The sequence below is a fragment of the Plenodomus lingam genome (genome assembly GCF_022343315.1).
Source record: "Plenodomus lingam strain CAN1 chromosome Unknown contig_18, whole genome shotgun sequence".
NCBI lineage: Eukaryota > Fungi > Ascomycota > Dothideomycetes > Pleosporales > Leptosphaeriaceae > Plenodomus > Plenodomus lingam.
The window spans coordinates 663,181-689,296 of NW_027093935.1; the positions used below are offsets into that span (position 1 = coordinate 663,181).

General features: G+C 51.9%; 15 protein-coding genes across 15 annotated transcripts; 6 read left to right on the forward strand and 9 right to left on the reverse strand.

Moving 5' to 3' along the window:
- Positions 1 to 570: 570 nt before the first annotated feature.
- On the reverse strand, positions 571 to 786 carry IAQ61_003683 (uncharacterized protein; the record flags this gene model as incomplete). Its single annotated transcript, XM_066096057.1, has 1 exon — positions 571 to 786. One exon carries the CDS (start codon positions 784 to 786, stop codon positions 571 to 573), a length of 216 nt encoding a protein of 71 aa, XP_065953933.1.
- Positions 787 to 807: 21 nt separating this feature from the next.
- On the forward strand, positions 808 to 2,068 carry IAQ61_003684 (uncharacterized protein; the record flags this gene model as incomplete). Its single annotated transcript, XM_003837196.2, has 3 exons — positions 808 to 940; positions 990 to 1,144; positions 1,334 to 2,068. 3 exons carry the CDS (start codon positions 808 to 810, stop codon positions 2,066 to 2,068), a joined length of 1,023 nt encoding a protein of 340 aa, XP_003837244.2.
- A 1,233-nt stretch (positions 2,069 to 3,301) lies between these two features.
- On the reverse strand, positions 3,302 to 5,024 carry IAQ61_003685 (uncharacterized protein; the record flags this gene model as incomplete). Its single annotated transcript, XM_003837198.2, has 3 exons — positions 3,302 to 4,004; positions 4,070 to 4,181; positions 4,354 to 5,024. 3 exons carry the CDS (start codon positions 5,022 to 5,024, stop codon positions 3,630 to 3,632), a joined length of 1,158 nt encoding a protein of 385 aa, XP_003837246.2. The 3' UTR covers positions 3,302 to 3,629.
- Positions 5,025 to 5,185: 161 nt separating this feature from the next.
- IAQ61_003686 (uncharacterized protein) lies at positions 5,186 to 6,016 on the reverse strand (the record flags this gene model as incomplete). The annotated part of the gene is made up of 5 exons (XM_003837199.2): positions 5,186 to 5,354; positions 5,519 to 5,534; positions 5,590 to 5,731; positions 5,781 to 5,817; positions 5,868 to 6,016. The coding sequence occupies 5 exons, from the start codon at positions 6,014 to 6,016 to the stop codon at positions 5,186 to 5,188; spliced, it is 513 nt and encodes a 170-aa protein (XP_003837247.2).
- A 661-nt stretch (positions 6,017 to 6,677) lies between these two features.
- Positions 6,678 to 8,612, reverse strand: IAQ61_003687 (uncharacterized protein; the record flags this gene model as incomplete). The annotated part of the gene is made up of 3 exons (XM_003837200.2): positions 8,434 to 8,612; positions 7,738 to 8,384; positions 6,678 to 7,681 (listed from the first exon to the last, which is right to left on the reverse strand). The coding sequence occupies exons 2-3, from the start codon at positions 8,165 to 8,167 to the stop codon at positions 6,678 to 6,680; spliced, it is 1,434 nt and encodes a 477-aa protein (XP_003837248.2). The 5' UTR covers positions 8,168 to 8,384; positions 8,434 to 8,612.
- A 187-nt stretch (positions 8,613 to 8,799) lies between these two features.
- Positions 8,800 to 9,794, forward strand: IAQ61_003688 (uncharacterized protein; the record flags this gene model as incomplete). The annotated part of the gene is made up of 4 exons (XM_066096058.1): positions 8,800 to 8,876; positions 8,948 to 8,954; positions 9,066 to 9,369; positions 9,445 to 9,794. The coding sequence occupies 4 exons, from the start codon at positions 8,800 to 8,802 to the stop codon at positions 9,792 to 9,794; spliced, it is 738 nt and encodes a 245-aa protein (XP_065953934.1).
- A 355-nt stretch (positions 9,795 to 10,149) lies between these two features.
- On the reverse strand, positions 10,150 to 11,331 carry VMA8 (H(+)-transporting V1 sector ATPase subunit D; the record flags this gene model as incomplete). Its single annotated transcript, XM_066096059.1, has 4 exons — positions 10,150 to 10,402; positions 10,454 to 10,842; positions 11,021 to 11,133; positions 11,283 to 11,331. Coding segments are annotated over 4 exons (804 nt in total), but the record flags the coding sequence as incomplete, so codon positions are not given.
- Positions 11,332 to 12,057: 726 nt separating this feature from the next.
- Positions 12,058 to 16,178, forward strand: SYF1 (pre-mRNA-splicing factor syf1). Its single transcript, XM_066096060.1, has 2 exons — positions 12,058 to 14,391; positions 14,475 to 16,178. The coding sequence occupies exons 1-2, from the start codon at positions 12,119 to 12,121 to the stop codon at positions 14,716 to 14,718; spliced, it is 2,517 nt and encodes an 838-aa protein (XP_065953936.1). The 5' UTR covers positions 12,058 to 12,118; the 3' UTR covers positions 14,719 to 16,178.
- Positions 16,179 to 18,023: 1,845 nt separating this feature from the next.
- Positions 18,024 to 18,473, reverse strand: IAQ61_003691 (uncharacterized protein; the record flags this gene model as incomplete). The annotated part of the gene is made up of 1 exon (XM_003837205.2): positions 18,024 to 18,473. One exon carries the CDS (start codon positions 18,471 to 18,473, stop codon positions 18,024 to 18,026), a length of 450 nt encoding a protein of 149 aa, XP_003837253.2.
- Positions 18,474 to 19,604: 1,131 nt separating this feature from the next.
- Positions 19,605 to 22,665, reverse strand: NIT4 (Nitrogen assimilation transcription factor nit-4; the record flags this gene model as incomplete). Its single annotated transcript, XM_066096061.1, has 4 exons — positions 19,605 to 20,715; positions 20,763 to 22,139; positions 22,235 to 22,257; positions 22,441 to 22,665. 4 exons carry the CDS (start codon positions 22,663 to 22,665, stop codon positions 19,605 to 19,607), a joined length of 2,736 nt encoding a protein of 911 aa, XP_065953937.1.
- A 93-nt stretch (positions 22,666 to 22,758) lies between these two features.
- Positions 22,759 to 22,932, forward strand: IAQ61_003693 (uncharacterized protein; the record flags this gene model as incomplete). The annotated part of the gene is made up of 1 exon (XM_066096062.1): positions 22,759 to 22,932. One exon carries the CDS (start codon positions 22,759 to 22,761, stop codon positions 22,930 to 22,932), a length of 174 nt encoding a protein of 57 aa, XP_065953938.1.
- A 548-nt stretch (positions 22,933 to 23,480) lies between these two features.
- On the forward strand, positions 23,481 to 23,696 carry IAQ61_003694 (uncharacterized protein; the record flags this gene model as incomplete). The annotated part of the gene is made up of 1 exon (XM_066096063.1): positions 23,481 to 23,696. One exon carries the CDS (start codon positions 23,481 to 23,483, stop codon positions 23,694 to 23,696), a length of 216 nt encoding a protein of 71 aa, XP_065953939.1.
- Positions 23,697 to 23,968: 272 nt separating this feature from the next.
- On the forward strand, positions 23,969 to 24,409 carry IAQ61_003695 (uncharacterized protein; the record flags this gene model as incomplete). The annotated part of the gene is made up of 1 exon (XM_066096064.1): positions 23,969 to 24,409. One exon carries the CDS (start codon positions 23,969 to 23,971, stop codon positions 24,407 to 24,409), a length of 441 nt encoding a protein of 146 aa, XP_065953940.1.
- IAQ61_003696 (uncharacterized protein) lies at positions 24,381 to 25,247 on the reverse strand (the record flags this gene model as incomplete). Its single annotated transcript, XM_066096065.1, has 1 exon — positions 24,381 to 25,247. The coding sequence occupies one exon, from the start codon at positions 25,245 to 25,247 to the stop codon at positions 24,381 to 24,383; it is 867 nt and encodes a 288-aa protein (XP_065953941.1).
- Positions 25,248 to 25,294: 47 nt separating this feature from the next.
- IAQ61_003697 (uncharacterized protein) lies at positions 25,295 to 26,104 on the reverse strand (the record flags this gene model as incomplete). The annotated part of the gene is made up of 1 exon (XM_066096066.1): positions 25,295 to 26,104. One exon carries the CDS (start codon positions 26,102 to 26,104, stop codon positions 25,295 to 25,297), a length of 810 nt encoding a protein of 269 aa, XP_065953942.1.
- Positions 26,105 to 26,116: the final 12 nt, after the last annotated feature.

The following is a 26,116-nucleotide window of genomic DNA, read 5'->3' on the forward strand; positions in this document are numbered from 1 at the left end:
AAAGCAGAGCATGACACCTCGCTATCTGACCCACAAGTCAATCACCACGACGTTGTCCTCGGAAGATGAGGTTTCGCCAGGTGACACATTCTCGGCCAGGAGAAGTTTTGAGGTCTTGCAGCTAATCATATCAGCTGACATCTAATCTCAAGCATGGGGATTTCATCACATAACGTCCTGGTTCTCCACGCTGTAGGATGTTGAGACGATGTGGGATCGATTGGCTTGCTGCGACTTGGATAGCATGAGAAGTACCTACGTTGTGGATGAAAAATGGTTTGTTCAGGTCGATATCAGTTCACTTCCAAGTTCTATCTGTCCGTTGGTGCAGTCGAAGATGTATAGAGTATCTGAAGCATTGGGCTGAGCACTGTTTGACTAGGACAGTAACGATGATAATGATGAGAAGCCAGTGCGCGTCATGTTTAAGTTTGTGAATCTTTGGGGGAACTTGTGCATGTCCAAATCGGGCCTAGCAGCTCCGGCCGGATCTACTTTTCTCACCAGCCAAAGTTTTTCTTTCCACAGCTCTCAGTTCCTTCCAACGCACTTGCATCCCTCAACTCCTCCTCACGAATCATTAGAGTTTGGTGTCGTGACGCCGACTCCGTTGTGCGGCATGCTTTCACAGCTCCCTGCAGTATGTTCCTTGGCTGCTGGAGGTGATGAGATGAAGACAGATGCCTTGGACCGCGACCTCGGCTGAGCAAGCGAAGCTTGAGTGCGGAGACCGCGTTCAACCGTCTCTGGCAGCACAACTCGAACCTCCATGTCACTCCTCGACATACCATCCGCACACATCACAAAATGCGGTCAATCTCAACTTTTGCTCGCCCGACGAGATCTCTTTCCGTTACAGCACAGAGGAGTTTGCGGCGATGCTTCTCAAGCTCTCATAATTTGCAAGCTACCTGGGGCTTCATTGGCTTGGGACGCATGGGTAGGTCATGTGTTCTTGCCTTGTTTGCGCATATACTAAGACATCATAGGCTATCCCATGGCAATGAACCTCCGAGCAAAGATTCCCGCCGAAGACACCCTCTGGGTGCACGATGTCAATACTGCTGCCACTGGGGAGTTCCTCAGGGCAAATCCGAAGGGCGTCCGAGTTGCTGACAACGTCCGACAACTTGCCGAGAACGCTGTATGTATACTATTTTACGTCTTCACTGCTCTTACGTGATGAATTAATTGTTCTATCCATGATCTAAGTTGGGGGTCGCTTGCGACTTCTTTTCTGATTACTCCAAAATTACAGCCAATCCTCTGATGCATATCCTCTACACACTTTTTCAGCAACATTCATTGTGTACGGAACACTGATCTGCTGCAGGAAACAATCATCACATCTCTGCCTGCGCCAGAGCATGTGAAGGGCGTATTCAAGGAGATGCTCGAGCCTGCCACTCTTTTGAAAAGCTCTGTGACGAAAGAAAGGCTCTTCATCGACTGCTCTACCATTGATCCTCTGACTTCTGGTGAAGTGGCCAAGGCTGCTTCATCCTCTGGTCAAGGCAAGTTCATTGACGCTCCGATGTCTGGCGGTGTTGTTGGGGCTTCGGCTGGCACGCTTACCTTTATGATTGGTGCCGCGCCCGAGGATGTGCAACGGGCCACCGATGTCCTGTTGCTGATGGGACGGAGAGTTGTGCACCTCGGTGAGCAAGGAGCTGGATTGAAAGGCAAGCTTGCAAACAACTACCTACTGGCTCTCAACAATATTGCGACCGCAGAGGCAATGAGCATGGGTGTAAAGTGGGGACTGGATCCCAAGGCACTGGCTGGAATGATCAACACCGCCACCGGCAAGTGCTGGCCAAGTGAGGTCAACAATCCCGTACCAGGTGTGATAGAAGGTTCGCCAGCAAGTAGAGGCTACGAAGGTGGTTTTGGGGTTGCCCTCGCAAACAAAGACTTGAAACTAGCGCTCAAAGCTGCCGCCGACGCTGACGTGAAACTTGCGCTTGGTGAGCCGGCAAGAGCGCTCTACGACGCTGTGGAGAAGGCGGAGAATTGCAAAGGCAAGGACTTTTCCGTTGTTTACAGATATCTGGGAGGTAAAGAATAGACATGAATTGCATTTCTACTGTAAAAGTCTTTACTGGGCTTCGTATGGTTGTCAATGCTGTGATGATGTTGTAAGAGCTAGTGGCTGTGTACTTATTTCTTCCTGCTCAAGTCTTTCTGGCCTGAGTCCCTGTGTGTGCCAATGCTGCATGTAAGAAGAAAACAAATCGGCGACGTATGTGTGGTGTGTCCGTGTCAAATGCGGTGAAATCGGTCTTACCTTCAATATTTATTGTTTCAAAGACCGCAAACGTGCCATTTACTTGGCAGGCACACGATCCACACCAGAAAAAGGAAATATTTCTATTCTTAAATTCTCGGCCTCCTGAGACGAAGAATTTAATATGAGGACGAGGCAATAGTGTGGGATTAGGTGGTAGGCATGTGGCTGTATCGATGGTGTGGATGTTTTGTAGTATGTGTATTTGGTCAGGGGTGGGAGTGGAGGGAGTGGAGGTGTGTGAGTATCGTCAATAAGGTAGGCAAGCATGTTCAGGACACTTGTCATGCTTGCCATGAAAAATAAATCATGGACGAGTAAATATATGAATGTATACACTTAATCCAACAACTCACACCCTCGCACAATTATACCCACAAAACGTCGGTCCATATACATCTGTCTTTTCCTAATTCACAATCTAAAAGAATATCGCTCGTCCAACTACTGGGCCTATGATATGCAGTGTCAGTGCGTAACTTCCCTTACTGATGTACGAATCCTAGTCTGGCAACTCTTCACAGTACCAGGTTCGATTTGGTGGATTTTCTGCCGCGTGGGGACTTTTTGTCTTGGTGCTGTGGAAATGCGGCGTCGGTTGGTGTGGTGGTGAGGAGAAATTGGGTGGGTAGGAGGTATTATAGTTGCGGGCTTGTGGACGGAAATGGGGGCGGTTGGAGAGGCTTGGGGATTGTTGTTTGTGACGGGACTGTTGTTTTTACGGGTGTGTTGGGACTTTGGATAGTGTTGTTGGGGTGGGTTTAGGGGGAGTGGTAGGGTGTGGGTGAATTGTCATGTGGTGTATGTTTTGGATGGGGGTTTTGTATTTTTTCTCATCCATTGGAGGATGGTCCAAAGTGCAAAAGGTTGGTTTCATGAAGTGTGGTTTTACTCATAGGTGTCGGACTGGCTCATTGGCATCTTAGTCGTTTGTGTAGAGGACCTTGGAAATAATATAATGCATGTTTGGAAAATATCACTTGCCAACGAGCAGGATTGACGAGAATAGAAAGATGGGACCAGGATATTTACATTTTTTCAGTCCATTCTAACCAAGTTATGTACAAAGAATGTGGCTGTATGTATATACATGTGTATGCAACTCTGCCACTCACTCAAAGATGTATGTACAAGAAGAAAGGAGAAAGAAAAAAAAGGGTGAAAAGAGAAGGGGGCAAAGAAGGGTGAAAAGAAAGTAGGAAAGGAAGAATGAAGAAGGGAGAAGGGAGAACTATGCCCCCTCTCTCCCCCAAGAAGAAAACAATGCATGGCATGACCAGCCATCTCTCCCTTTCTTTCTCTTGCTCTTTTTCTTCTACGAGCCAAAAGATCCTGGGAATCTTTAAACCTTGCCAACACCAGCGCCGTTCCTAATCGCCGCAGCATCGGCCTTGCCTACAGCGGCAATCGACTTGCCCTTGAAGTTTACCAGGAATGACGAATCTGCAGCCGTGATAGCCGGAGAGTTCACGAAAGAGTTGGCGACGCAGGCACGGCCGACACTGGCGCGGCACGTGGCCAGATCATTACCAGAAGGCGAGAACATTTGGCCCTTGTTGGCGTGCAGGGTGGTCTTGACGTTTCCGAAGACGTTGCCCTCGAGTAGAACCTTGGAGCCTTGGTCGTTGTCGAAGGCGTGGCCGGTGTTGTCAGCCCAGTAGTTGTTGACGGCGTGGAGGAGGGTGTTGCCACCGAGCTTCGGGCTGCGGCCGGAGGTCTAAGGGGGTGGTGGTCAGTTGGCTTGGGTTGATAAGTTGAGGTTCAAGGAATTATTGTTCTTACGTCGTGGATGTAGTTGCCCTTCATCGTAATCAAGTCGTTGGAACCAATAGCGTAGATTCCCCAGTAATGGTGCGAATCACACGATGCAGACCAGCTGGTCTTGCCATCGAATCTGCGGTGTTGTTAGTGGTGGGGGTGTTGATGGCGGAGGGTTGTGGGAGAATCGATAAAAGAATTGGCAGATCAACTTCCACATCAACATTAATGTAAGAAGTGATAATCAACTTTCATACCAATTCAAAGCGGTAATAGGCTTCCGAATAAATGTAAAGAAAGGCACTCACTCGTTGTTGGAGAGGGTAACACGGTTGGAAGCCTGGGGACCGGCGACAAACATCTGGCGACCGACGAGGGAGACCTTGCAGTGGTCGACCCAGACCAGATCGGTCCCAGCAAGGGTAATAGCATCACCACCCCAGATGTACTGAGGGTTAAGATCAGTGATGTGGATGTTCTGAAGGATAATGTTCTTCGCGCCATTGGCGATGCGGAGACCTTTTCCACGAAGAACTCCCTTGTTGCCAACGCCAATGACTGACTTGTTGGAGCCCATGTTGATACCCGCAACACCAGCTTTGTCATAGGTGACTGTTAATCCGGTTGAGCCACTTCCAGCATTGCCGTTGGTGCACCAGCTGGCCTTGTTGATGGCGTCCTGGCCGCCCTTGCCGGCACACTTGTTGGAGGCCGGTCTGCACCCCTGCTCCTTGACAGTGCCCTCTGTTCCCTTGAAGTTGTACTCCTTGTCGAGTACAATGCAACGAGCAGTGGCATCCTCGAGCCAGGTCTTCAGTTGGGCGACATTGGCAGGAACCTGGCACGGCGCGTTGCCACCACCTGTGGTGCCAGCTCCGAAGCCCTCTGGCTTGCCAACAACTCCGCGAGTCTGTCGCTCAGTCACAACCGCACCGTCGGCTAGTAGCACGCTGCTGAGAGCGAGGAGAGCGAGCTTCATGATGAATGAATCGAATGGACACACAGTGTAAGTTGTAGAAGAATGAGTAAGAGGAAGAAGAGAAGATGTGAAGAAGATGTGATGAGTGTGATGTTTCCATTTCTGGGAGATTTGTGCTCCCTATAAGTACTTGTTTTGAAGGGCGATATGCCTTGATTGTTTCAATGTTTCGCCAAGTGGGATCCCTTTTGCCGTCCAGAGTACTGACTGAGGTGGTCTGGGGTGTTGACAAGAGCTGAAACCGCTAATTCATCGGACGAGATTCCCGTTTGGGGCTCCGCTGGAGTCCTTGTCGAAGCCACTGCGAAATTACGGAAAGCTTTGCCAAAGCTTCATACAACATGGTCGCGCTGTATCAGTGAATTCTTCACATTGTCGAGATGTATCCAGCTTGTGCAGGTAGGTGTGCCGCGTGAGGTTGCTATAGTGGATATGAAGATATAAATCTTGCATTGTCGTAGACCAGAGTTACTCTCACAGCTTGATTTCCTTACCTAAGGTATGTTCTAACTTGAATGTGTAAATCTCCTCTAGCCGCAGCTACCAAGGTATGTCATGAGCTTACAATCTTCGGTGAATTTCGCATCTGCCCAGAAGACGGAAAATTTGGTTCCAATGTGGAGCAGATGCCGGTACATTGACTCCCGCGTCGTAATACGGGTATCGGATCTGACTCGTCTGCAGAACCTCCTCCCGCCCTGTTTCTCCTTCAGCAATCAGCCAAGCGAGTTGGTGAGGCTTAGGCGAGTTAAGCACCTTCTTGGTCGTGAATACATGTCCAATTGCTCTTGATCTTGTTTCCAGAAAAAAAAATCCGGTTGCCAATTCTGTCAACTATGCAACATTTCAGGGTTCGATGGTTGGATATCCGCGTCTATGGTAATGTCCTCGTATCGCACGTCGCGGTTCGCGGTTGCGCCACCCCAGAATAAGCAGCCGCGCAAAGTGGGGACAAAGCTCGAAGAACGGCCGAGATTGCACGTCCGGTCCATTGCAGAGTTTCTACGTGATGGCTAAACGAGCGGAGGATGCAGGTTAGGAGGGACGTTTTTCAGTCGCAGAGTCAGATTGGCTCTTCTTTCGACAAAATCCGGTACAATGCGGATGGTTCGATGTAATGGGTTTCTCCCAAAGGTTCCGTGGAGTTTAAACTTCAAACTACCGACCGGCACAGGAGCTTTTCATGACGGGTTGCATCCTTGCTAGCGTCCATGTCAAAGCCAGCGACTGGGACTTTGAAAATCAAAGAGACGGTTATGCCAGCATTGGCACGCACGGTCGAAATCGGTATTAACACAGGAAATAGCAAGCATGCCCCCCGGTGTACAAAGGTACTGGTTGAGCAGCAGTCCGGATAGGATTCACGGGAATGCCTACAAGGAGTCATTGCAGCCAACCATGAATTTTCCACCAGATGCACTAGAAGGATTGTAGGTTATCATCATTGCGTATAGCTGCTAACGCATGGGGGGGTATAGTCTCTGTATCTGGCGGACCTCATAGTTGCTGGTCATGTGTGCCAATACCTCGTGAGTCGTGGTTCATCTAAAGAGATGACTAGGGACAGTTCCGGCTCATTGCTGGTGTCGTGAGTAAACTCTTGGCCCTGTGTCGTGGCATCTTCCAATTTATTCTGACTATTCGCCACTGCCCCTATGAATCCTTCTCACTTTGTCCAATAAACAAGGCCGACAACAGGGCCGTCAGTCCACACATACCAGCTAGCAACGCGTTCATGTTGCCATAACCAATGCTCTCTCTCAGCGCACCGGCGAGCAATGGCCCAACGGTGAGTCCTGCACTGAAAACCATGCTGTTGATACCGTAAAGTTGGGCCCACGGCGCTTCCTCGAAGATGTCTTTGTTGGCCTTTGCATACTTTTCCACAACACTGCCCGCCTCCACAAGAGCAGGGCTGTTGATCATAGCCAAGCCTACACCATTCAGCGCCAACACGCTCGAGTACAGCGCGATAAGCTGACCATTGTCTAAACGGCCAGCAATGGAAGGCTCGAGAGGTAGTCGCAGAAGCACCAGCATCGGGATCAGCCAGGTGAATCCAAGGACAGAGAAAGTTTTTGTACCATAGCGGTCTATACCCCAACCGAAGACAGGCCCAAGACAAAGGTCTGACATACCAAGCGGTAAGAAGAGCAGACCAGCTTTCAAGCTATCGAAACCGAATTGCTCATGTGCGACGAGAGGGACTGTGGCATCGAGAGCTCCCAGGAGAATGGACTGCATGAAGCCAATCCAAATGGCAGTTAACAGACTGCTATCACGGAGCAGGAGTAGGATGGGTATGGCGCGGGTTAGCCGTTTTTTTGGCTGGGTAAGGCGGTATCCATTAACGTTCGGCGAAGTCTTTGGCAACAGTGGTCTTTGCTCGTTATCATCCGAATCGCCACCAGGAATTGCATCTCGTGTATTGCACGGCGTGTCGTCATATACTGCTCCAGCTTTCTTTTCAATCATAAGTAAGCGCAATATGAGGTCTATGGCAATCAACCCCAATCCAAGACCAAAGACACCGTTGTATCCTGATCTGGCGTACAAAAGACCACCAATTATTGGAGCGAAGAGCCCGGCGACCGAGATGAAGCTGAACACTGTACCCATGGTCTTGCCTAGATTTTCTTGTCCGACGGTTTCAATAACTAAGAAGTGCAGGATTAGTATAAGCATATATTACCAATTTGTGAGGAAAACATACTGATAGCCATGCCAATAGTCCATACCACCCCTCCTGAAGCGCCTTGCAGAAATCTCGCAATTGCAAGGACCGCAATACTCTGCCCTACAGCTAGTAGAACCGTTGCAAGTAGCAACAGAATCAAGCCACATACAAATGGCAATTGGCGGCTGGAAGAAAACTTGTCGGCAAGGAAGCCTGCTATTGGTGACATTATGACAGACGCCGCCGCGTAGATTGCCAGCAAATTCGAGATGGTGGTTTGTATGTGGTCGTCAGGTACACCAACCCGGTCCTGCAACATGAATGGCAGGACGGGCACAAGGAGGGCGTATAGGAAGAAGTCAACGAATGCTCCCATACCCACTGTCAGGACGATGAAGAAGGTATTGGATCGCCATTGTAGACCTAGTGGTGGATGTGCACTGCTTGTAGCCTGTCTATCAACCATAGTTTAATATTTGAACGCGAAACTGTTAACAGTATTAACGTCCATGAAATAAGAAATAAGATTGTGATGTTCTTCAGTTACAAAAAAAGCTGCGAAAGATCCTTACGGTAGGCTAGAGCTAGTATGGAATGCTCTGAGTGACGTCAATAGCCTGAAAGCGAAGCCTCTATGCTGTGAAAACAAAGTTATAATCAAGGCCGAGCAAGACTGCGATGAACTATGGAATCTGTGAGATTCAAAACACTGAAGCTGAAGGGGAAAAGTACCTATGGTAAGCGAGATGATTTCTTGTCATGCAAGCTCACAGAACGCATCCGCACATGGCTGCAGAAAGGCAGTACATGCGCCGTCGAACAACGAGTGGACCACGTTACAGAAGCGCAAATTGTAATTCTCGTGATGGAAAATGACTCGAGCACTTCAAGACCATTCAGTTCGCGTGCGAATACTCAAGTTGGTCTCATCATGGACGGGCACTGGTAGTACAGCGCCAAGTCACCTGCACTCGCCAACTAGCGCGGCCTCGGAATCCGAGCTCCTGCCAGTTTCCGACAGACAAACCCAATTCACCCAACACCAAAAGCCATAAACTACACTCAAGAACACAACAACAATAACCTTGTCCGCCCAGCATGGCAGACAAAATGGAAGGTGTCACAATGGGCAGTAGCATCATAGATCCCAGCAAATACCCTGTACCCATCGAAACGTAAGTTGTGATCACGCCTGTTTTCAGAAGAAAGGTAGGTCCCCTCGATATGCTAACCCGCGACCTTGTAGAATCTACGTAAGTTTAGGAAGAATCCCCGTGAGCAATGCGCGCACACACATATACACCCTGTACATGTAAGCGCAACATTGTGGCTCGCGATTGCTGATTCGGCGTTTGTTCCCTTAGGTCAACAACCTCGAGGAGCGCATCAAGATCGATACGCTGAAGCAAGCTCTGACACGCGTATTCCAATACTACGGACCGATACTGGACGTGATTGCAAAGAGCAGCCTGAAGCGCAAGGGCCAGGCGTTCATCGTGTTCGACAGCGAAAAGTCGGCGCTCGAGGCGGTCGAGGAAATGAACGGCTTTGAAATGTACGGCAAGGTAATGAAGGTGACGAGGGCGAAGACACACAGTGATGAGACGGTCAAGCGCAAAGCGGCCGAATTGTTCGACGAGCACAAGCGCAAGCGCCTCATGCTCAAAGGTGGGTTGCTCCCCTTTTCTCACCCTCCCCAACTCCTCACATCAGCCCATACTAACCCATGCCTTGCACCCACAGACTTCAAGCGCGCAGAAGAAGACGCAAAAGCGCAAGCCAACCCCACCGTCGCAGCCGAGAAACCGCGTACCGCCAAAACCGGTGCCGCCGCCGTCCCCGATGAATACGTCCGCCCCAACAAGACGCTCTTCCTGCAAAACATACCCCGCGACGTGGACGAGGAGACGCTCACGAATGTGTTTGAGCGCTTTGAAGGCTTCAAGGAAGTCCGGCTTGTGTCTGTCCGCTCCGTGGCGTTTGCCGAGTTTGAGAATGAGCAGTTTGCGATTACGGCCAAGGAGGCGACTGCGAATACGCCGATTGGGGCAGAGGGCAAGCCCATGAAGGTTACGTACCAGCGGCAGCAGTAGGTTACTGTGTATGGATTTTGATGCTTTGATGATACCTTTTGTTGTTTTTATTGCTTGAATTCATGCAAGGGCCTTGGTCAAGGGCCTGTGCAAATGGAGCCTGTTTATTCGGCTGTTGTGTTTTGCATTTACTATGGTACAAACTCATGTCACCGTCTAGAGCATTAGGGAACCCGTCCTTGTCAGTATTTCCTTCTTGGCCCGGTCCCGGTCACAAGCCAAAGGGCCCCGGCTCCACTCGAGTCTCTGTCAAGCAAGAGGAGTCTGGACCGTAAAGCTGCTGCAACCACTACGATTAGGCCGAGATACTACTTCAATGCCAGGCCCCTTCTGATCTTGCACCAAAAAAAAGCTCTCAGAAGATGACGTCTTGGTTGTCCTCGTCGGCCAACATGTCTTTGCTTTCGCCAACAGTTTCCTCTGGTTTTGCCTCGGCAGTCTGCTCTGCCTCCTTCTTGACTTGCCTAGCTGCCTCTTCTTCGGCAGCGTCCTTTTGCTTCTTGTTGGAGACCTTTTTCAGACGGTAGAACTCTTCTCGGTCCAGCTCGTCTAGCTCGGAGTTGATGTATTTGATTGTGTTTTCTGTGCGGGGGATGATGACGTGCTCGCTTGCCAGGGTTAGTACCAGAGAGGAAGGGAGAGGAGAGAAGAGAGCGTACATGGCGTTTACACGGCGGTTGACCACCTTGATGACCTCATCTAATATGACAAAGGCTGTTTGAAGACTGGCCAATTCCACCAACGTCTCGACTGCGCGTGCATAGGTCTCTCTACACCGCTGCACCTGCTGGCCACCCTTGCCCAAGCCCGTCAGCGCAAAGTCGTTGCTGTCTGCCTGATAGCTCTCGAATTGTGGAAGGAAGACTCCCGAGACGTTCTCCTGCTTCGTGCGGACGCGGAAGCGAGCCTGCTTGACTGATTCCTGGATCTGGTAGCCAATGTCTCCACCCACGGCATATGTGACTTCGGCGAGGGAGAAGGCAGCCACCTGCATGACTCTGCCCATCTTGCGCTTGGCCTCATCGATGCGGCGCGTAATTTCTGGGGGCTGGTTTCAGTAGGGGGCGAGGGAGGGGGGATTGGTAGCATGGTGGCTAGGACGCACCTCGGAAACGCCTGGGTGGGGGAGGGTGTTAGTAGAGGGTTGGTATAGTGTTTTGTGTTTGTGTATACACGGTAGATGTTGGGCGAATTCAGAAAAAGAGAGAGAGAGAGAGAGAGCGTACTTTGTGAGGGCTTCGCTCTTGCGCTTGAGCAGATCGTGGCCGATTTGGGCGCCCTTCAGCTTGCTCTTCATGAGACCTAGCGACTGGCGGGTCGCGAAGACGGCCTCTCGTGCCTGGGGGTGGGGACGTCAGTATGGGCATTGGGGGTGCTGGTGCTGGTGCTGGTGCTGGCCATATGGTGTAGAGCATGGCATAGCATGGCGTAGCATGGCGTAGCATAGCTACCCATAGCTAGCTAAGCTCCTGGCTGCGGCAAACGTACCCCGCTGCCAGACATGATGGCGGAGATTCTTCTTCAATAGAGTCGAGTACTCTATGTGTTTGAGGGGCCAACGGGGGCGTGTAGGCGCTGGTGAATGTAGGTAGGTCCAGTATGTAAGCCGGTAGAGCATGCAGGGAGCAGCAGGTAAGAGTGGCCGAGTGGTGAATTGGCGCAGCAACGTGACGCAGCTGCTTGCTGGGATCTGAGGCGAGGTCAGGCCGGCCGGGGGAGCGTTGCCCGGACGCGCTAAACGATGTGCTGTATTGTTGTTTGTATTGTAACACGGCATAAGCTGCGGTAACCTAATCCAGCTGCCACACCACCGGTCCGTTGTGGACGACTGTGGTATAATACGATACAAGTACGGCGACTAAGTACGGCAACAAGGGGTGTGAATGGCCGGCTCTCCTAACTGCCAACTGTACAGACAGTGGGGGCCCCCTTGACCGCCCGGGCCCGGGTTTTACGTTGTGCTGCCAACTTTACTTGCTGACACTGCTGACTGCTTGAGTGGAGCGAGACCGGCGCCGCTCTCCCGCTTTTGCTTTGGCTGGCTTCGGTGTCGGTGTTGTCGGTGTTGGTTGGTCGCGGTGGTGGTGCGAAGAGAAGAAGAGAAGTGTAGCGCTACGACGCCGACGCCAACGCCCTCCCCAAAAGATCTGCTCACGACCCGCCCGCGCAACCACACACCACACACGCATTGCCCGCGTTGTTGTTCCCTGCCCACCGCGGGCAATTCTCCCCTCTCCCCCTCCTCCTCCTTCTCTCCAGCTGCTGCTGCTGCTGCTGCTGCTGCTGCCGTCCTCGTCGTCCTCGTCGTCCTCGTCGCCGCCATCATGCCCGGCGAACTCCTCCGCACCGTCACGGCCAGCCTCTCGCGGCCCAGCAAGCGCAAGATGGATCGTTCGGCCGACCTCTTCCTCATCACCGACCAGGACGTCGCGTACGAGCAGGACATCCAGCGCAATTCGGGCAGCGTCAAGCCGTGGCTCGACTACTACAGCTTCAAAAAATCACGTGGCACCGTCTTGGAGCAGGCCTTCGTCCTCGAGCGCGCCGTCACCGTCCTGCCGCGCTCCTACAAGCTCTGGAAGCTCTACCTTGAGCTGCGCATCCGTCACCTCTCCAAGAAGAATCCGGCCAAGTTTGCAGCCCAGTATGCCAAGGTCAACGCCCTGTTTGAGCGTGCTCTGGTCCTGCTGAACAAGATGCCGCGCATCTGGGAAATGTACCTGCACTTCCTCATGCAGCAGCCCATGGTCACCAAGACCCGCCGCACCTTTGACCGCGCCCTCCGTGCCCTGCCTCTGACCCAGCATAACCGCATCTGGGCCCTCTACCGCCCCTTTGCGAGCTCTGCCTCGGGCGAGACTGCCGTGCGCATATGGCGACGCTACGTCCAGATCCACCCCGAAGACACCGAGGACTTCATCGAGCTGCTCAAGGACATGCGCAAGTACACCGAGGCCGTCAAAAAGTACATGGAAATCCTCGACAATCCGCGTTTCAAGAGCAAGGAAGCAAAAGGGCCCTTTCAGTTCTGGACCGAAATGATGGACCTCATCATCGACCACGCCAAGGAGATTGATACGAGCGACGACAGTGGCATTGACGTGGAGAAGATGATCCAGAGTGGCATCGCCAAGTTCCCTGACCAGCGAGGACTGCTGTGGGTCGGATTGGCACGCTACTGGATGCACAAGGGCGAGTACGAAAAGGCGCGAGACGTGTTCGAAGAGGGCGTGACTACCGTCATGACAGTACGCGACTTCTCCGTCGTCTTTGATACCTATGTCGAGGCCGAGGAGACGATGATTGGCATCAAACTAAATGAGGCCGCAACTCGGTCCGAAAAAGGGACAATCGATGATGCAGCAGATGCAGATCTCGACATCCGCATGGTCCGTTTCGAGTCGCTAATGCAACGGCGGCCCTTTCTGCTGAACGATGTCATGCTGCGCCAGAATCCACACAATGTCATCGAATGGGAGAAGCGCGTGGCACTGTGGGGCGACAACAAGAAGGAGGTCGTCCAGACCTATACGGATGCCATTGCCGCCATCCACCCCAAAAAGGCAGTGGGCAAATTCCACGAGCTTTGGACAAACTACGCCAAGCTGTACGAAGCAGGCGGAGATCTCAAGAATGCCCGCATCATCATGGAGAAGGCAGTCAAGGTACCGTTCAAGTCGGTAGCCGAACTCGCGGAGATGTGGTGTGAGTGGGCGGAGATGGAGCTCCGCAACGAAAACTTTGACAAGGCCGTGGAAATCATGGCCAAGGCTACACAAGCACCCAAGCGGTCCAATGTCGACTACTTTGACGAGTCCTTGTCACCGCAGCAGCGCGTGCACAAGAGCTGGAAGCTATGGAGTTTCTACGTCGATCTCGTCGAGAGTGTGAGCACCCTGGAAGAGACGAAGAAGGTGTATGAAAGGATATTCGAGCTGCGCATCGCGACGCCGCAGACCATTGTCAATTATGCCAACTTGTTGGAGGAGAACAAGTACTTTGAGGACTGCTTCAAGGTATACGAGCGTGGTCTCGACCTGTTCAGCTACCCTGTCGCTTTCGAGATCTGGAACCTCTACCTCACCAAAGCCGTCGACCGAAAGATTGGCATGGAGCGGCTACGAGACCTGTTCGAGCAAGCCGTGGAAGATTGCCCGCCAAAATTCGCAAAGGTACTCTACCTCATGTATGGCGCCTTGGAAGAAGACCGCGGCCTAGCCCGTCACGCCATGCGCATCTACGAGCGAGCCACGCGCGCGGTTGCCGACGAAGACCGCCTGGAAATGTTCAACTTTTACATCACCAAGTCGGCCTCCAACTTTGGTCTCACCTCTACCCGTCCCATTTATGAGCGCGCCATCACCGCCCTCCCCGACGCCGAGGCCAAGGAAATGTGTCTGAAATTCGCCGAAATGGAGCGTCGCCTGGGCGAAATCGACCGCGCTCGCGCCATTTATGGTCATGCTAGCCAATTTTGCGACCCGCGCACGAGCCCCGAGTTCTGGAAGAAGTGGGAGTCGTTTGAAGTCCAGCATGGCAACGAGGACACGTACAAGGAGATGCTACGTATCAAGCGCAGTGTCCAGGCTCAGTACAAGTATGTTTTCTCCCTTTTCCCTTTTTTCCTTTATTCCATAAACACATCCATGTCAAACAAAATTCACACTAACACTCCCCCAGCACCGACGTCAACTTCATCGCCTCCCAAGCCCTCGCCCGCGGCCAAGCCAACGGAAACCCAACCACCACCGACTCCAACCCAGATGCCGACCCCCCCAGTGAAGACGCAATGGCTGCGCTCGAACGCCAGGCTCGCGCCCCAGCGGGCTTTGTGGCGGCCTCGACGGGTCTTGCGGGTAATATCAAGACTGAGGATGCGCCCGTGAATCCCGAGGCTATTGCGCTGGATGACGATGATCTATGATTCATGATGGGGTGGGTGGATCTATTTTTTTTTCTGCTGGGATGGAGATGAAGTGGGGGAAGGTGGGGTTGGATTTGAGATCTGCGATCTGAGATCTGAGATCTTTTTGGAGTGGGGGTTGGGAGTCAGGGGTCAGGGCTTCAAGAGGGATGAAGAGGAAGAAGTGTTGTGTTTGTCGTCCACTCATTCTCACACCACCACCACCACCTCCAGTCCCCCGTTCCCGCCGCCCGCTCATCCATTTTACTTTTTTTTTCAACTCGCATTTACTCACCGGCGTTTTTCACTCAGGCTTCTTTTGCCTCTTCTCTTTTCGTCACTCTCTCTCTCTCTTTCGCTGCTCTCTCTCTGCTCTTCCTCTAGCTTTCCGCTCTTGAAACCAATGCACACTTTGACGCTGGGCTGGGCTGGACTGGACTGGGAGTGCGGACTCCCGTTTTACTTTGTTCTGTACAGTTGTTGTTGTTTTTTCTCTTCGCTTTTTATATAAGTTGATGCAGGGTTTGAGGGGAGATTTCTTGCATGTCTTGGCGTTGTGATGGGGTTTCTTTTTTTTTCTCTTTTTTTCTGGCTGGCTGGCTTTCTGGCTGGCTGGGCATTTTGTGGGAGCTGTGGGCGGAGTGTAGGGGCGCGTGTGGATGTCGATGTCGATGTGGAGTTTTCTTTCCCGCACGGGTTTGAAGATGGGGATGTACAGACGTGCGTGTGCGTGTGTGTGTACAGTCTGGATTTGGGGTTTGAGCAGGTGAATAAAATGGCATGTGTATGAGGGGGGCCTTCTTGCTTGTGCGGAGGCGCCCCGGGTGAATGATTTCAAGATGGAAGTTTTCGAGGTTTAAGTTTACAGATTTTCATCTCAACTCGACTCAACCCAACCCAACCCACAATCCTCCCCAGAGATTCAGGCACTGTAAATGTATTCGCGAAGGAAGCAGAGGCGGTTTCGTATACAAACAAACCAAACAGACAGACAGATTGTAGCACATGCAAGGGACACGCAAGACGTACAGATATACAGATGGAACTACTTATGGAATATACACGCTACTCTTGAATATGAAATTATTTCTTCTGGTACGTTATCTGGTTGTGGGGAGATGGGGGTGTTGTGTTGGGTTGGGTTGGGTTTGTGTGATAGCAGGGTGGTTGTATTGTGTTGATGTTGGAGGTGAGTGTATGATTGTGTTATAGCCATTAAGTCATCCATAAGACTGGACTTCTCCTCGCGCGGCAATTTGGTCCTGTGAGTCGAGTCGAGTCGAGGGAGGTAATAGTGGGATGGTATCGCCGCTACCATTGTTATTAGCGTTAGCGTTACAGTCGTAGTCTTTGTCCTACTGCAACGACTCTTTACAGTCGTAGTCTTTGTCCTACTGCAACGACTCTTTACAGTCAGTACTAGAATTTAATCCAATATAATTTACGCTAGTTAGCACGAGATAGTACGAGTAATCGATGTGTATGTATTTAGATTGCTTCAAATATACAAAATTATATCATTCCTTTTATACCCTTTACCCCCCAGAAAATCTCCCTCCACTACGGTAGCAAAAAAAAGCTCTCTCAACAACAACCATAGCACCACTCATTCTTTATCCCACCATACCCGCGCCAAGCCAAAGTATTCTTTATCCCCAAACCACGCCCAGACCACCCAGCACAAACACCCCCCCCCCCCTCTCCCGCCGTCCAGGCTCAAAGAACTCGCATCGATATTCCCACGCGTAAAGCTTCCCGTCACATCCAGCACTTGCACAATGCATTTGAACTTTACCAAACGCAAGAGTATAAACGGAACGCATATACAGATGCGGCCAAGATTGCTTGAAAATTGTATCGACTGTGTACTGGTGATCCCGAGTAGGCGGGTTTCTTTGGGGGAATAGGCAATAAGCAATACGCGATAAACAATATTATCAATACTCAAGACCAAGACTGGGAACAAGTTTTCATTCATTCATAACCGCGGTGCAGGCAGTGGCTCGTGGGTGTGAGGATGTGGGCTACGTATTGTTGTGTCAGTGTGGGGCGGGAGATTTTCCAGGACGGATTATAGGGACGGGGTTGGTTTTGTGTGTTGTATGTGTTATCGGGGGTTGGATGGGAGTGTTCATGTTGGGGTTATAATTTCCTGTATCGATTTGGTAGTTTTTTTTTTCCTTCTACATTTACACCCATCTACACCCACACCAACACACTCACACCCCGCCATACCACCCCACCATGCCCCCCAACCCCCACCACACCAAAGTTTTCTGGCCCTTGGTGCCAGGACCTGTATGTCTCTGCCCTTTCCCATCATATCCACTGTTTCGTAGGTACTTGTCAGAATACCACGGATACTGTGCACGTTGCTACTTGTAGAGAGACGTGGCTGACAGGTATATATGTATATAGGCACCGCGTCCGTTACCGCCGTCTGGAAGGCAGGGGTGTAGAGGGATGTGGGGAGAGGAAAAATATGTTCTTGGATCAAGAGTGGTGTGATATCACAGTGGAATTACTGTGTAAACTTGTGTGCGCGGGAGGCGTGTAGGCAGCGGGAGATGTATACGCCGTGGCAGGAATGTGGAGGTTGGGATAGAGATTTATAATATATGGAAGGGGACGACTTAAAAGACAAGTGTTACTATGAAATCTCGCTGCCCGTTCCATTCTTTCCCGTTTCAAGCCGTTTGATCCTCAGCAATGGTAGTGATACGCCGACCTCACAACCCTGTCCTTGTCAAAATCCCAATGGCAATGGCAAAAGAGAAGAAGAAACTACACAAGACACATCATGTATCATATTTCACACATCACATAGCCAAAGCAGGACCCATAAAATATAAAGAGCGACACTTGTATTCAAACCCAAAACTAAAAAGAAAAGGACAACCAACTTGTGCAACACATGTAGTACAACAGCCCCCAATTTTGACCCTCAACTTTCATCTGTCACTTCCCATCCATCGATTCGATTCCATCCATTCAAGTTGCCCAAAGCTGAACCAATACCACTCTCACAATAAGAACGATGACCAGGAGAAGCAGCAGCACCGGCACAGGCTCTTAGCAGGGGCGCATCTACCAAGGAGGACCCAGGCTGAGTTGCTCAAGCTGCAATGACAGGAGTAGGTTGGGGTGCAGGGGTAGGTTGGGGTGCAGGATTAGGTTGGGGTGCAGGAGTAGGTTGGGGTGCAGGAGTAGGTTCAGGAGCCTGACGCCTCTCAACATTGCGCTTTGCCTGCTGTGATGGCGCGGGCCGGACTTCAGCAGTTGGCTGGACTTCAGCAGACTGTCGGACTTCAGCAGTTGGCCGGACTTCAATAGACTGACTTCAAGCTGCGCCTCTCAAGATCGCGCTTAGCTGGCTGGGTGGGCGCAGGTCGGACTTCAGCAGATTGCCGGATTGGAGCTGGCTTGGTTGGCGCGGGTTTGGCTTCAGCAGTCTGGCGCCTCTCAAGATCGCGCTTAGCTGGCCGGGTTGGCGCAGGTCGGACTTCAGCAGATTGCCGGATTGGAGCTGGCTGGGTTGGCGCAGGTTTGGCTTCAGCAGTCTGGCGCTTCTCAACCAGCTCGGCAACGTCAATCAGCTCAGCCTCATCGAGCACGACTGGGACGTCACGGCGAATCGTGTTCCTTCCATTGGCGCCACCGGCCTGAGAATCGCGTTCGACGAGCTCGGTGATATTGGCACCCTGAGGTCTCGGGAGGGCGAGGGTGGAGGAGGTGGTGAAGAGGAGGATAGAAAGGATGGTGGCTTTGGAAAGCATGATTGCTTCTTAAGACTTTTTGGAGTTGTTGGGTTTTTTGGGTTTTTTTATGTTGGTTTGTGAGGTGGACTGTGGATTGGAAAGATGTGTGAAGAGTGAAAGAGGATGATGATGAAAGTGATGCTCTGGAATGAAGATGGCAGGCTGTTTGGGCAGCTATTTATCATGTTGGACAGGTGGTGGACTTGTACGGGGAGTGTTCAACACCAAGCGTGATGGTCGTACCCAGTATCCCACAACCGTGCCAGAATCCAAAGTCCGTACGCCATGCGTCGTCATTGCAAGCCCATCACCATGTCTCGTCTCAGACATACTTTCGCAACTCTTTCCCTCTCTTCTCCAGTATCACTGGTGTTGTGGTAACACCAAGTAACTATTTCGAGGCTCTCCTTCTCTTTCCACTCCCGACCACTCCTGCTCACGTCCAAAACACGCTTGGGCCAAGATGGGATCGCTGCCAGCCCACAACGCCACTCGTACAACACTCGTACACCTTGTAGTCTCATCATTCTAAGCATCTGGACCTGACGCAGCACCGGTAGTGGAGTAGAGTAGTTTCAGAGACCATCGCCCCAAGTAGATGTGCCGTCGCAAGTGTCCAGAAATAGTGTTTTGATATGGTGGCTTGGCTAGCATTTGGCAGAAAACTCGGAATCGGACGTTTCGTGGACAGTCGAGGGAAAAGGAATGTTGTTCGAGTACGAGTTGTGGCGCACGTTGGTAGACAAGTAAGCCGAGATGGAGTAGTCAGGAACGCATAGGTGGTTGACCATTGAGACGTCTAGGAGCGAACCGAAACAGGGTCCTGGGCTGATCGGAAATTTGTCGGGACGGGAGGAAGCGATTTGCCGCAGAGATCCGGATATTTTGTTCTTGTACTCGTTCCCCACACGTTTGTCGCGTTTGCTCAATGCGTTTTGTTAGCTTATGCCCAATGCGTTCGTCAGCTTCTGCCTAATGCAGTGCGGAGATCGACAAGCCAACGTCATGGCCCTGAGTAATTCGAACTTTGTTCTATTCTCGCTGCTTCGTCGCAGTGTAGCGCTCATGCTTTGTCAGGTGAAACAATCAGTAATTACAGAACGATCAACACATACATGGAGTCAGGCCACAAGCGTGGATACCCTTGGCTCATTGATACTCGTACCACGTTCGCTCGTCATAAGGAAAGCCTGGCGGAATTCCCATTCCGTTAATGCCGCTGACACCGTTCAGGTTTAGGTTTCCGCTCATGGCTGGAAACCCGTCCAAACTACCGCCAACAGGCCCGCCGCCATTCACATCCACGGAATTACCGGAGACCGGGTACCTATTTGCTAGTGAGGCAGTGCTGGTGGACCATGACGCGATATCGTCGATGCTCTGGGGGTTCCAGTTCTCGAAGCCAGAAGCTAGTTGTGTCTGATCACGGTATATCCAGTCTTGGCCTTCTCTGAGTAACTGGTCGACGCCACCAAACAGCTGACTGGGGGAATTCCCTGCAGTCGTACCCCCATCCACTGACTGGCGGCCATGCGTGGAAGCTGGGGTAGCTGGAGTCATGGCAGAAGTCTGTGGTGTTGCAGAGTGATGCTGGGACCGCCGGTATGCGAGTGCGTTTTCGTCAGAAGGAGGCAAAGAGTGGGTATCGCAAGAGCGTGTAAAAGAGTCAGTGCCCAGAGAGGCCCCGCTATTCGGACCTGATTGACTGAAAAACTGAGGTGATGTCATGTTGGCCAAGTTCATGCTATAGGGTTGAAGTGATGGCGAAGCATGATCTGTTGGAGACGCTTGCTGATCCAATAGAGGCGCAGCCTCCCGGTTGGCCTTTGGTGTAGTAATTTCATTCCACGGACCAAACTTTTGATCGGTGCGAAGTAGTACTGCAGCAGCTTCTTCTGGTAGCTCGACATTCCATCTTTTCGCAAGGACGCTCAAGATGCCAAGAGTCCTTCTAGCGCAAAGCCAGCCTTCCGCAATTTCCTCGAGATGTTTGACACCGTGGATGATGTCGCGTTTAGCATTCTTTTCTGGGAGATTGAGAAGATGTATAGTACAGGCCGAGTGCGCGATATATACGCAAATATTACATATTTGTCTCAGGCCATGTGATCGTTTGTAGAGTCGAAGAAGCTTTGAGATCATTGCCGCTGCTTGTGTACAGAGCTTTCGAGGGGAGACATGTGACGGGAGAGGGGAATTGTTGGGGTTGTACTTGAGAAACGGGCGGAAAAGGTGAATGTAGAGTAGCTGGAAGAACATACTGTTTCACGTTAGTGACAACTCACTCCTTCACCATCTATGACTTACTGCATGACTAGCATGTGCGGCAGACCTCCTTCCTTGGGCTCCAACTCTTTGGGCAGCTCTCTTCTCCACGTCTCAAGTCGCATGTGTATCTCACTCAGCTTCTTCAGCTCTGCCTGTTTGCCCTTGGTTTTGTCAATGTCGATGGGGTTGTAGAAGAAGTTCATCAGGTCGCTGGATATTTCGCAGAGTTTCGAGATTTGAAGCGCAATGGCTCTCGTCCGACTTGGCTGGGAGTGTGCTTGGCTGATGCCAGAGTCCGTCACTGCGCTCCACGTTTCGGCGTCCTCGATGGGAAAGACGTCAAACTTGGGGACCGTGAGTATGGTGTTCGGTAGCTGTGGCATGCGTCCTAGGTAATTGCTCCAGCACTTGTCGAACAAAAAGCAGCCCCAGAAGGTGATTCTCCGCGCATCCTCTTCCCTCTCCTCGATTGCATCTTTGCTGTGCATTCCGAGGTTGAGACCAAGGTCACAGGCCATGCGGAACGACATGCCACTATATACCCAACCTTTGGCCTCTCGCCCACAGCCAGCCTCTCGTACTGACATCAATGCCAGGGCCTGTACGGTGGCCAAATCTGGCACCTCGTGCAGATCGCCCTCCATTATCAGCCTCTTGGCTTCCTTGAAAAAGTGGTCTCCTGCCGTCGCTGAGTCGTCTCGAACCGCTCTCGCTGCAGGCCACGAGGTGAAGTGGCAGCCAAGCGCTAGCATTGCATTGACTAATAAGGGGGTGCAGTAGTGCATCTTTCTTGACGAGCCAGGTGCCGGCTTGCCTAGTCTGAATTCTTGCAGAAAGAGGTTCTTGGACAATGTTGTGAAGAAGCTGTAGTGCCAGCAAAAATACATGCTGATGAGATGCTGCACGAGCTCTGGATCAGAGGTCACAGTGGTCCATGAGCAGAAGGGATCCTCTATCTGCGCGTAGGCATCGTCTGGGTACGTGTCTGGCGATTCTGGCGCGTCGCTGCCATTGCCCAGGTATATGAGATGCGATGTTCCCCCAATGTACCTGGTGGAGCCGTCCTCGAGGCGCAGCTCCCCCATCTTCCCGCTCAGCTGACTCTCAAAGGTGGCATTCGCTGCAGCCATGGCGGGCGTGGACATGGGGCTGATGGGCTCGTCTTCCTCCTCTTCGCCATTTTCTTTTGCAATAATGGCCTCGGCGACCGTATCCAAGCTCTCGCATGTGCGTATCTGCTGGACGAGTTCGGCAACATCATCCTCTGGGTAGTTGAGGATGGCCTGTATGAGGGTGTGCAGAGTCGAGTCGCGCGTCTTCAGACTGTCCATGTCCTTTTTGTAGACGCCCTTGCGGCGGTGGTCTGAGTTGGGGTCGTAGATGCATTGCGTGTTGTACACGGCGGCGCAAGCTGAACTGCGACATGGGCGTATCGGTGTCAGTAATGCTCTATGCGGTCGTTCTACACGTCGCTACCTGCTCGAGGGGGCATCACCAAGGGAGTGCCTTACCATGCCGGTGTTGTTCCGTCACACTAGATACCATGTCAGCACGTGGTCTCCCGCGCAGATCAGCTGGCGCTCTGCTGCTCCTCGGAGAAAGCAGATGCCAGACAGACAGGTAAGTGACAGTACGGTAGCACGGTTGAAGAAGCCAAGAGATCAAGTTGCATGCGGTAGGTAGGTATATACCGGTACCTATTACCCATGGTACGTACCTTGCTCTTGCGCTTCCTGCACGGCACACACGCTGACGAGATGCATCGCCGCTTCTTTGACTCTTCGCTCTCTGCGCTCCTCTTGCCCCGTCGCCCTTTCTTTGCAGATGAATCGACGAGAGGAGCGGCGCGCGGCTCGCTGCTGCCGGTGGCTGAGGCAGTGGTGTTGTCCATGGCAGGCTGAGAAGGAGGCCGGAAATGCGACATGTGGGGGACGGGGGGCATGGGGGGGAGGGGGGTGTGGGGTGGGGGGAATACCGGTATGGCGGTGGGGAAGGGGGGGGGGGAGCGGGCGTGTGCTCTCGACTTTCGAGACAGATGACGAACGACGACGACGACGACGACGACGACGACGACGATGATGAAGGTGACGACAACAACCTCCAGCCAGAACTGCCTGCCTATCTGCTTGCCTGCCCTGCCTGGCAAAGCAAAGGCACCTTAATCAGCAGCGAGGGCGAAGCAGCGGGTGTGGTTCAAGGCGCGAAGTAGGGCACTCAACATGGCGTCCCAAAGAAAGACAAATGGCGCGGGCGATAGCAGTCGAAGAAGAAAGACAAGACAATTGGGCTTAAGACGTCAAGGGCACGATCGGTTCCTCCCAGCTGGCTTGCTTTCGTCTCACGTGTGATTGGCCGTGGGGCGTTGCCCTTATCGCCGCCATACTCTTCATGGCACTGAACCTCTCCTCTCCTCTCCTCTCCTCTCCTCTTCTACCCTATCCCATCCCACGGCTATTCTGATATCCATCCCCCCCTCAACCCCTCAACCACTCAACCCCTCAACCACTCAACCCCTCAACCACTCAACCCCTCAACCACTCAACCACTCAGCCCCTCGTCACCCATGTCTTTCCAAACAATGCGTCTGACTGCGCTTTGCCACTGCTCTGCCGTCCACTGACTGCCGTCCAAGCCAATAGGTAGAGGAATCGCAGCTAGACAAGGTTTGGCCCTTGTCGCTCTTATTCCTCTCAGCGACACCTGCCACCAATGGCTTTCCAACCTCATGTGGCCAAGAAGAAAACAAACAGAAACAAAATGCATCAAGATACTCTAGAGAGTGTGCCATCCATCCATCGCCATCCAAACCCAGGACATCAGAGAAATCTTGTCTCGCTGACCAGATTCGCCATGGACCCCACAAGCAACCTCATCCATCATCCCTACCAGAGTAACTCTAAAAATCGTCCGCATAACCCTCGTCATCACGATCCGCCCTGTACCCACCACGCGGATCCGGGTTATCCACCATGATGAATGGCCTCCCCTCTGCATCCTCCTCCAAGTTGCCAAACAGCTTCATCAAATCGCGAATCGTCATCCTAACTCAGCGTCAGCCAACCCACCATCTCCAGAGCGACAAAACTAAAGCTTCTCGGCAGCAAACTCACCTGGACACCTTCTTTCCGTCATTTTCCATGACCGACTTGATCTCCGCGTCCTTGCGCTCCTGCATAGCAATAAGTTGCTTGTCGACTGTATTGTTGACACAAAGTCTGCTCATCGACGTCTCTTCCAGCTGGCCAATGCGGAATACCCGACAAAAGGCCTGCTGCTCAGATGCCGAGTTCCACCAGGGATCCATCATGATGACCTTGGAGGCCATGGTCAAGTTGAGTCCCACTATTTCAACATTAGCAGCAGCAGCAAAAACGAATATCAAGTGGGATCATTTACAGCCACCGCACCGGAGGGAAGCCAGCATGATTCGGATATCTGGATCTTCGGCAAATGAGGCGATGGCTTTGTCGCGAGCGTGCAGGGTCATGCCTCCATGGTACTGCAGTTCAAGTCAACATACACAGGCCCTAGCCACAAAGGGACCAGAACAGCCACACACCTGCTCAATCTTCCATTTCTCGTTATGGCAGATCCTCGCCAATATACTAATCCTAATCAAAGTCAGCAAACTTTCTCCAGGCCTTGGAGCGTCACAACTTACATTGCTAGAAACTGTGTGTAGATGATAATCTTCACCTGGGGGTTCTTTCTAGTCCAATTCATAATCTGCGCTTTGATGGCAATCGTCTTCGCCGACGGAAGCACGTCATCGCCCTGGGCAACCAGCCAATCTTTTGCGATATCTTCCTGCCCGGCACAAACCTGTTGGCTATTCTTCTTCCTCCTCGCCTTTGAACGGGTACCTTGCGCCACGGCCTCTGGCGTATCAAATTCGTCGGGATCACATGGGTGGATGTAGCTTGGAGTAACACCACAAGCTTTGCACGGCCCATGCTGCCTTTCCTCTTCAGCGGCTGCCAGGTGTGACTGCTCCAGACATGGTTTGTTGCAGATCAAATGGCCACAGGAGGTTATCCATGGACTTCTGGGCTGCTTGGAGCACCACCCGCACCTCGATTTCTTCTTTGCCTTTTCCCAGCTGTCACCCGTCTCAAGACTCCGTAGGAAGGGCTTGAAATTGTATTCTTTGCCGAATTTCCCCCCGGAAACGTAGTTGTGTGGATGACTTCGTTGCGAGGAGGGTTCTCCGTCCTCTTCCGCTGATGCGTGTTCATCGTCGGTAGCCAGCCTGTCTTCACCGTCTTCACCATCCTCGTCTTCAGGAACACAGTCGTCGTTGTACTCTCGCCCAGCAGCGAGACGCTTCTTTCTCGCCACGATTGCATGCGCATCGAGCTGCTTGCGGATGGCAAGGATGGTTTTGCCAGACTGGGTAGTCGTGTCTGCAGAGTGTTCCTGAGTAATCTCCTTGATGCACTCAATGTCTTCACGCTCCAGTAAATCTCGCATGACAAACTGGAGCATGAGAACATGTGAAGTAAGCTGACGAAGTCGCAGGAGCATCCTGTCTCTATTAGTAGCTGAGTATCACATGACGAGAGTCGTGGCACTTACACCAACGCATTCGAGTAAGACTTCTCCAGTACGTTCTGCTGCGACCACATATTGATCCTCTTGGTAAACCTCCTCTGGACGATCTCGTAGATGCAGCGTTCGACCGGATTGAACTCGCACCAATACGTATGCTGATCTGCCTGCGGAAGTTTTAAAATCGGAGCCCCAAACATCTCATCCGCATGAGTTCGCCGCATCATAAATTGGGAAAGGCGAACAAGCAGACGCTCGGTATTCTCCGGATCCTTGTTATCGCAGTAGTTGTGTTTGAAGATTTTAAAACTGCCCGTGTGAGGAACACCGAGAAATTTAAAATATGGGTATAGTTCTGTCAGGCTGTTCAGAATAGGAGTCCCGCTGAGTGCCCATTTGTGCGTCGCCATGAGGGCACGACAAGCGATTGACGTGCGACCCATGTGGTTCTTGATTGCCTGGGCTTCGTCGAGTACGACGCGGAGGAACCGCATTCGATGGAGGACGCCCCTCTGTGTCTCGTACACTTCTTTCCACCATGCAATCTTCTGCTCTGCTGTTTGACATTCAATGGGCGGATCATTTTTCGGATACGATCGCATGACCTCTGTGTAGCTGGTCAAGATGATGTCGTGGCCACTCAGGATCTCGTCGGGGTTTGTTGAGTCGATGCGATAACCTGCGCCATAGCGCAAGATTGTGAGATTTCGCTCCGTATGCTGTTCAAACTCGCTTTTCCACTGACTGAGCAGAGCAGGGCTAGCCACAAGCAAAGTTGTCTTGAGCTCTGAGGATCCTCGAGGTGGCTGTCCATTGACGATGTTTGCTAGCATTCGTTTAGCACG

Coding starts and splice junctions, on each gene's coding strand:
- SYF1 (XM_066096060.1), top strand. CDS start 12,119: ATGCCCGGCGAACTCCTCCGCACCGTCACGGCCAGCCTCTCGCGGCCC. Junction 14,392..14,474: donor AGTGTCCAGGCTCAGTACAA/GTATGTTTTCTC, acceptor ACACTCCCCCAG/CACCGACGTCAACTTCATCG.